Genomic DNA, 9,707 nt, shown 5'->3' with positions numbered 1-9,707 from the left:
AATTAGATGTAGTTGTATTGCATTCGAGCAAGTTTGCAATAGCAAACTATTAGTATAGATTGTGTCTACTGTATCAAAACTAATGTGCTGGATTGGTGGCCAAATTTTGGTCTCCAACTTGTCTGTTGTAATTTGTTGATAATATATTCATCTTGCTTTAAAAAAAAAAAAAAAAAAAAAGAAGATAAAACTGAAAAGTAAACAGAAAGTACATTACTTTTATGACATTTTTTTAAACTGTGTGTTTTTTGTCTGTGGACTATTAATATGGGACGGAGGGAGTAATTAGTTTTAAGTTTTTTAAAAATTGGTCATCATATTATAGTCGTCATATATGATGATACATCAACCGATAGGTGATATATTGAACTTTATTTTAGAACAACAATATGTAATTAAGGTTGATATTCACTAACATTGGATTAATTAACTATTTTTTAAAGTTTGTGATGACATATAAATACATGCATGCATAAAGCAATAAAAGCTTCAATTCACGAGTAGGATCATATCTCTTGGATTTCTTAAAAACCGATCCATAAAATACACTACAATTTTCAATTCACGGGTAGGATTTTTTGGAAACCGCATTACCCTATATCACCTATTCCACCTGTAACTACAACCCAAGGGACTAAAATTATCATTCCGTCAAACTTTCAGGGGCAAAATAGTCAAACATCAAACCTCTTTATTTTCATTTATATAAGTACATTACATTACATAAATTTTTTCGTGAAGCCCATGCAAACACTAGTAAAAGCTAAAGAAACCAAACAGTCGCAACCTATTATAATGACTATGGAAGGTGAACACACTAGCTCCGACGTAACAATTACTTTGGCCGGAAAACATTTAGCCGGAGCCGCCGCACCGTGCCGGTGGATTCCGACGAAAGAACAAATAAACGTGTTGGAGAATTTGTATAAACAAGGGATGAGAACACCAACTGCTGAACAGATTCAAGATATTACAACAAGGTTACAAACTTATGGACACATTGAAGGGAAAAATGTGTGTTATTGGTTTCAAAATCATAAAGCAAGACAAAGACAAAAACAAAAGCAAGATCATATGTCTTGTGTTCATCAATATTTGCAAAATTATCACCATAACAACTTCAACCACCACCACCATCAGCCGCCGGTGGTTATTCCGATAGCTCATCATCAAAATGGTTAGTATTCTTTTATATATTTCTTGTTTTATTTTTGATTAAATGGTGAAATTATTTTACTGTGTACCTTTTCAAGGTAATATTGGCTGTTATATTGTCATAGTTTGTACTAGTTTTCGTACTATTAATTGTTTGACATCAAAGTACAATTACCAAATCTTAAATTCAATCTAATTGCATATTTGTAGGGTAAATGGTATATCCAATAAGCAGTAATTATTTTATTTTTTTGACTAAAAATAGAAAAACTCGTAATAAAACGAAGACATTTTTAGAAAGAAAACATCAACTATTGGGAAATACAAAAAGGAGATGGAACGGGATAATATTGGAGTAGTTATTATTAGTATAAAGTTTTGAATCTTAAATTTTGTTTTATATATCAGAACAAATCAATAAACTATGTATCTCTTTAATTTGTTTGGGCTTAATTAATTAGTTCATTAGTACTTTTTTTAATTAGAAGTATAAGTATATTTATAAGTACCTCTAGTGTTTAGTTTGTACAAAATCTCACCACATGCTTTGTATACACTTAAGCCTGTTTGGTGACATAGGAATAAATTGTAGACAAAAGATTGTACGTTGGATCGTTTCAGAGGGAAACTCTTCTAAGTTTATATGAATACATTTCTTAATGTGAGACTATTTTGTATTTCTTTATTGATTATCTCTAACAAATATTATTTATATATTTTTATAAATTTGTATGTTTTATTTTGTGTTTGTTTTTTTTGGCGAAAAACAATAATTTAAATATAACAATGATTCGAAGATAGTGTTACAATTGACTCAACCAATTACATTGACAAACCTCTACGATATTTTTAAAATTTTGTATGGATAGGAAGTCAAAGGTACAGTAGATTGTAGGCTGTATTCATGCATGGAGCTAAACAGAACAGTACTTATAAAATATTGAAGTATTAAGTAATGTCTGTCTTTCTCTCTGTCTCTTTCCATCTTTTAGTTTGTACTGTAAATGTAATCTCATAGTTTCTGATTTTTGTTTGTTTTTAGGCGTTTACTCATAATCTTTATCAAATTATTTCAAGATACCCACATTTTTACACATTTCTCTGACACTAGTTATGTTGTTTTTTCAAAGATTTAATAGGTACCATGTATCTTTCTTTCAATCACCTTGATGTACGTCCACCTTCTTATAAATTCTACACTTATTTGATGTACCACATTAAATTTTGATAACACAAATACTTTCTTCATTCTATTATAAGATTCATATAAACTATTTCCTTTTCAACTTTGTCTATAATTTTTTCTTTTTTTAATTTGTTATAGAAAATTTGTTAAAAATTATGAGTGGAATTGAATTTAAAATGTGTTTTCCTTGAAAAAGGACTTTCAATCTCGTGAATATGATCGTTCAATTTATAAGACAATGGATTATATATCGGTATGTACTTTTATAGATAAATGCTAGACAGTGTAGACGACGATTTGGTGAATCTTAGGTCGCTTGCAATCGAGACTAGAGGCGAAAAACACTAGAATCGAGTAAAACCGAGATACGGGTCGTGTCGGGATCGATTTGGTCAAACCTAGGGTAGAAACTAGATTAGATCGACGCCTAAACGGATGATTTCGGTGGTAAATAGTGTTAGGGATCGAATGGGACGACTACCAGTCGATTAGGGTTATTGAAATGTGTAACCTCAATAATGAGACTTAAACCCGTTTATATACTGCAACCCAGACACAGTCGGGCGACTGTGTAAGACAGTCGGTCGACTGAGTCACACAGTCGGTCGAGTGTGTGGACACACTCGGTCGACTGTGTCTGCTGTTTAACTCATTGATTTGTTCAATTGATTAAGCACACACCAACACATATATAATCAATAGTCAACAAAGTACGTTATTACATGACCAAATGTATTAAACGACAAATCATCTACGGCTGGGGATAACATGCACCAACATATAGTTTCACTTTCGAAGTTACAAAAATGTAAGTCTTTATTGTGTTGACTTTTTGACCATTGATATTGGTATTTTGATGATGTATATTAATATTTTCGTTGTGAGCTCTCATTAAGTTATCCATTGAGCTCGTATGTTTTGTTATTCTGATGTATGTTTCTAGAGTTTTTATCTTTATGATGAATTTCTCTATCTATTATATAAATTTATCGTTTTTACATTAAAAAAATCAGTAACAACCATGCATTAAAGTAGTCTTTTCTCTTGATTGGTTAAATTTAATATAAGTCGTCCTTTTAGTTTACTTCAGTTTTTAATTTGTTTTTCAGTTTTATATGGTCAATACTATATGCCACAAAATGACCTAGGGTTCTACACACAATACCCAAAGATGTTAATGCCTAATGCCGCGACTACAAAAAGAAAGTCACATCGAATCTCCAAACACAAGTTCTCCAACAGCGCCGAAAACTTCACCGGAGGCAATGTTCCGATCAAGTCAAAGATGGTCAATGGTCAAAATTTTAATCATCAAGAAACTTTGGATCTTTTCCCACTTCATCCTACTGGAATTTTGCAACAAAAGGAAGTCACTTCTGTTGATGCATAATCCCGAGTTCTATTATGTAATAAGTTCTATTAGTTTTGTGTTTCGTATTTCAGTCATGTATGAACATCGTCATTAATACTTTGTATTTGAATTGCTTAGTATAATGTCGTGAAATGGTTAAGAGCAGTTGGTTGGCTGTTCAGACCATCGACCGATGGTAGGGACCATCGGTCGAGGGACTCTCACCATCGGCCGTAGGTCCCAGACCACCGGCCGATGGTCACCGGAAATATATATATATATACGGGTTTTGTGGTTCATTGTTAGGTTACACACCACAAACCCTATTGCCGTCGTATTACTCTGTGTTTACCGTCCCAGATCAATCCCCAACCGAATACAAGGCTCTAGGCATCGATTATATCAACTATTTATTGGTTAGATTGATCCCGATAGTTAATCAAGTATTCGACTCGCCCTAGTTATCGTTTCCGTCGTTAATCTAGGTTAATACGTTTGATCTAAGGTCCATAGTACGTCTACAAAGTGGTATCAGAGCTGGTACAACCGAGCTCATGATTGGATCGATGGTAAAATACGTTAATTTTGGTGCAAATTCGTTTTAGATCTTAACAGTTGACTTTTGTTGACTTTTTGGGGTTTTGAAGATCTAGATCGAATTAAAGAAAAGTGTTTAAATAGAAAGGTTGAAAATCATCTCTTGGATGCGTATGTAAAATCTCAGATTTGTATTCGTAGTATTCATCAAGTTATCAATTTTTCTTATTACGAATTTTTTGGATCTGAGATCGATTGATTCTGCAATTTTGGGTGTTTGTTTGAAAACTTTGAGAATGGGTTAATGTTTACCGGGTCCTAATTGTGCTTACTGCAAATTTTCATGAATTTTGGTGAACATTTGATGAATTTCATATGTTTGAGTTAGGGTTTCATATGGTATTAAGGATGAAGAAGAAACAGATACCAGCAAGCAAAAGTGACGGGGGCGTGAGTTGTAATTTTCTTGAACTTTGGCTATGGGTCCCACATGTCACATGGTTTCTTCATTCCTTTTAATTTTTGACGGAACCTTTTAATTTTTTATTTATTTTTCGGTGGACCCCACATGAATCATTTTACAGAATCCTTATTTTCTCTTTAATTCAAGCGGGTCCTACATTCATTTAAATGTCAATCTTGCATTATATTTATCTATTCAACACCCAACATTATTTAACAGCCGTTAATTTTCATTGTTAAATCTCTAGCGACTGTTAACCTCAGGGACTATCAGTGCAAAATTTTTGAAACTTTTTCAGAATTTTCGTTTTCAGTCCCTCGACTTTCTGACAGTTTCATTTTCAGACCCTGAACTTTGAAAAATTTATAAGTTTGGTCCCTAAAGTTTCAAAGTTTCACATCTTTGGTCCTCAACTTTAGTAAATTTTTCACCCAAGGTCCTTAATTATTCATTATTATTCACATGAAACCTTTCCGAAACCTTTCTAGTATGTTATTCACTGAAGTATTGATGTATAAAGTTTAAGTGGACAACCTCCTTGTCCGTTAGACTTATTTAGTAAGTGAGTACATAAACACTTGTTTTTGAGAAGTATTATGGGGTAGTCGGGAGCATACGACTATTTATGGACCTACAATGTTTATTATTTCGCACTTCTCGATATTCCGCTTTAGAGGGAATATGTTTGTTCCAGTTTCGCCTAGTAGAGCGAACTGAGGTTGATGTTTCGCGATCATGAGATACAAATTTGATTTTCTTTGGTAGTTTGATGGCAATAAAGACTTATTTGAGTTATTAATTGTGGAACGGACTCCTCTACATTTTTTGCCTTTACAAGAAGCAAGTCAGGATGGACGTTAGTGCAACGATGTTTAATAGGATACAGCTAACAGTGAGGGAGAATATTCTACATTTTATCATTTTGAGAGAGTCGGTTTGTTTGAAGAGTTTATCAGAGATGTCGATAGGGGTCTCAACTCAGTCTTAGGGGGAATCTTGCTGCATTTGTACTATAAGTAACACGTACGAGTTAAAAGAAACTACAGGATGACAATTAGCATTTCGACTTCAATGAGCGGAAACATTGATGTTCGAAGTTTGGGTTTTCACGTATTCTGGAAGACTTTTGATAGAGCTTGTGATTCACAAGTTTATGGTACTACAATAGAGATTGACTGAAGATTGCAAGAGGTGTTTACAATCATCCGCTAGCAACGTCCAAGGGGGAAATTGTTGATGCATATTTTGTATGGCCGTCACTGGGCGAATCACGTCTATTCTTACATTGTACACCTAGTTTAGGTATGGCCGTCACTGATCAGTTATAGGAGCATATGTAACTGTTGGGCTATTCATGTCGATAGGCCCATTAGGGCAACCTAAGTCTAGGTCGTCTATATATATCAGTTTATGTGTGTCTTTAGGGTTAAGAGATCAGGAGTCTAAACCCTATTTGGAAGAGCCGCATTCGGCGATCCTGTGCATAGGGGAGATCATGCTCGATCTCCCCTGGCCACCGATGTTTCTCTGTTTAAATCAATTGTAAGTTCAACGTTTATATTAAAGATATTGATTTATGTTTGATTCATCGTGTTTATCTCTTCCGTCTTTGATTTTTTGCTCGTTAATGGTTGTTTTGATCCTTAACCGGACCAACAAATTGGTATCAGAGCCAGGTTTCGATCCTGGGACCTGTGGGTTATGGGCCCACCACGTTTTTGAGTTGCTGATCCAAACGTTTTTGAGTTGATTTTATAGTTTTTGTTTTAGGGTTTTGGTCAAAACGGGTTTTCAATCAAAAGTTGAAATTTTTACGTTTAAATCTTGTGTTTTCGAGTCTATTTTTGTTCAAGGGTGTTTTTCTGAGGTTTCTATCGATTTTGTTTAAGTCTAGAACGTCAGATTTGATCAAAATTGAAGTTTTTGTCAAAAAACCCTAGCTTTTTCTGCCCAGAATTTGTAAGAACTACCCTCGGCTGATCGTCTTAGACCATCGACCGTTCGTCACGACCCTCGACCGTACGTCAGACACAATCAACCGATCGTCTAGCAGTGAACCGGAGGACAGTCTTTCATAACTTAGAACCATTTGTCGTAACCATCGGCCGTTCGTCTTTTGTCCATCGACCGATCGTCTGTTATCATCGGCCGACTGACTCTTCCATCGACCGAAGGTCCTTACGCTAAGATTGAGGTACTGAGTTTTCACCATCGGCCGTTAGTCTTAGACCTCCGACCGATTGTCACCGTCCTCCGACCGATCGTCTCGTCCATCGGCCGATCCTCTTTTGAGACAGAATCTTTTAATTGCACGTAAGTAATCTTAATCAATCTTAATCAGTCAAAATGTCTGACACTAATGAACAAATGACAAATGAATACAGCGCGTTAGTAATTGCACCTGGACTACAAAAACTGTTACTTAATGAAAGTGAATCTGGATCAGCGAATAAAGTACCTAGACTTGACAACCTTAAGAATTTCTTGGACTGGAAAGTTAGGTTTGTTATTTACTTAAACGGTGTCGACTCTAGACTTTGGGAATGTATTGAGAATCCGTATGTATGGCCATGCGTAGCAGATGGTGAACCCAAAGAAACTTCACAGTTTAGTCCCACAGAGCGTGAAGAGTACAATCTTGAGTGTAGATGTTATGCTCAGCTAACCCAAGCGTTGTCTAAGGAGATTTTTCAGCAATTTAAGAACCGAAACAAAACATCGTATACTATCTGGTTGGCTCTTCAATCAGCAACAGAGGGTACAGCTACTTATCGTGCGACTAAGGGTAAGGTTTTGAAGGATGAATGGAGGGTGTTTGCAGCTCTTCCATCAGAATCTCTAGGACAGACTTTGAAAAGATATCGATTATTGGTTGCAGAGATGGCAGATTATGGGATTGAGGTGCCTGATGAAAAGGCAGTAAGGGTGTTGAAAGATGGTCTTCCAGAAAAGTGAGATCATGAGATTGAAAAGATTCAGAACAGGTACAGCTCATCAGGTCGTCCGTTGACACTAACAGCTTTTACGTCGAAGTTGATGGAGAAGGACATTCAAGATGAAGCAAAGAGAAAGAGACTTGGTTCTGTAGCAGCTGTTGCATCATCTTTAGCTACGTCTTCTGGTACTCATGCTCCACTACAGACAGCATACATATCAGCCAATGCTTCACAAATGTCTGCACCATCGTCTCAGTCGGGCTACTTTAATGCTAAATTACAAGCTCAAAATTCTACAATTAAGATGACTAAGGATTCTCTGATTCAACAGACTCAGACTCAGACTCAAACTCCTGTGTCTCAAACTGAGAATATCAAGAAGAGATCTCGCGAATCTATTCAGGAAGATATGGCATTGGCAGCTATTGTTGTTAACTCATACAACGATATGATTGGTGGACAAGTGCTTAATAGTCATCTTGAAAATGAAGACTATGATCAGATTGATGAGGACGAGCTTGAGATAATGGATATACTCTACTGTATGGGTAGCATAGTGAGACGTGCTAGAAAGTACTTGAAGAAAACAGGACAAAGATCGTTGAGTTTGAATCGAGATTCGAAATTTGATTTTGATATGTCAAAGGTTAGGTGCTACAATTGTGATGAATATGGTCATTTTAAGAAGACTTGCACGATACCACCCAAGCCTGGTTTTCATGATCCTTTTCACCAGACAACCATCTCAGTTACACCACAACATGTAATTGTAGAGAAAGAATCTTCGGGTTCTGTTCAATCCAAGACTTTGACTACAACGTATGCTGATGTGCAGCGGGGTAGTATATAAAATAGCTTATATTCTTACAGAAAATACTATTAAATACGATACAATTTTACACAAGATATTTATTTATTTATAGAATGGATATACTTAAACCATGCTACAACACTTATAGGCAGTGTACCTAATCGTACAGTAGTGTAGTTTTTAGTAAGTCCGGTTCGTTCCACAGGGAATCTTTTTAAACAAAGCTTAACGCTATATTAGTTTACTTTTATAAAAATACAAATATATATATATATATATATATATATATATATATATATATATATATATATATATATATATATATATATATATATATATATATATATATATATATATATATATATAAGTAATATTATTATTATAAAGGGGGGTTTTTACCGTTTAATGACCGGTTTGTCGATTTTAAAACTTTAGTCGCAGTTAAAACCAAATGTAAAATATTAAAAATAAATACAAGACTTAAATTAAAGCATAAAGTAAATAACGATAATGAAATTGCGAATAATAAAAGTGCGATAAAATAAACTAAAGTGCAATTAAATACAATAACAATAAATAAAAATGCGATAATTAGAAGTGCAATTAAATATAAAATAAAGGAAATTAAATATGAAATAAAAGAATTATGCTTATTTAAACTTCCGTAATCATGATGTTTGACGTGTTGATTTTAGTTTTATGCCCATGGGTTAATTGTCCTTTGTCCTGGATTATTTAATATGTCCGTCTGGTTTTTGTCCATAACAGTCCATCAGTCATAAATATAAAGTGCGAGTGTCCTCGTCAAATTATCCTTATACCCGAAGTAAAATATTCCAACTAATTGGGGATTCGAATTGTAACAAGGTTTTAATACTTTGTTTAATGAATACAGCAGGTTATCGACTGCGTGTAAACCAAGGTTTTACTACTTTGTTAACAATTACACCAATTACCCTTGAATGTAATTCACCCCTGTTTCAACAAGTTTATTAACTATTAATCCAGTTCCGTATCCGGTAAAATGAATAATTATTGGTATTTATAGATATCCCGCCCACCGTACCCAGTCAAGCGTATGTGGTTATATATAAATACGTCAAATTATAAGTTTGTATATTAAATTAACAAGGTATTGTTTAGTTAATATAAAACCCATTAATAGCCCATAATCTAATTTCCACAAGTGTCGTTCTTTTGTCCAAACCCCAATTATGGTACAAAGCCCAATTACCCAATTTTAGTAATTAGCCCAACATCATGATTAC

The 9,707-nt window shown here is 34.5% G+C and overlaps 1 protein-coding gene across 1 annotated transcript; it reads left to right on the top strand.

Annotated features, from left to right (window-relative positions):
• Nucleotides 1-795: 795 nt before the first annotated feature.
• On the top strand, nt 796-3,731 carry LOC139874431 (uncharacterized). Its single transcript, XM_071861866.1, has 2 exons — nt 796-1,177; nt 3,451-3,731. The coding sequence occupies exons 1-2, from the start codon at nt 796-798 to the stop codon at nt 3,729-3,731; spliced, it is 663 nt and encodes a 220-aa protein (XP_071717967.1).
• Nucleotides 3,732-9,707: the final 5,976 nt, after the last annotated feature.

This window comes from Rutidosis leptorrhynchoides, chromosome 11, assembly GCF_046630445.1.
Source record: "Rutidosis leptorrhynchoides isolate AG116_Rl617_1_P2 chromosome 11, CSIRO_AGI_Rlap_v1, whole genome shotgun sequence".
Classification (NCBI taxonomy): domain Eukaryota; kingdom Viridiplantae; phylum Streptophyta; class Magnoliopsida; order Asterales; family Asteraceae; genus Rutidosis; species Rutidosis leptorrhynchoides.
Note: the sequence above shows the minus strand (reverse complement) of the source record. Positions and strands in the feature narration are given on the sequence as shown.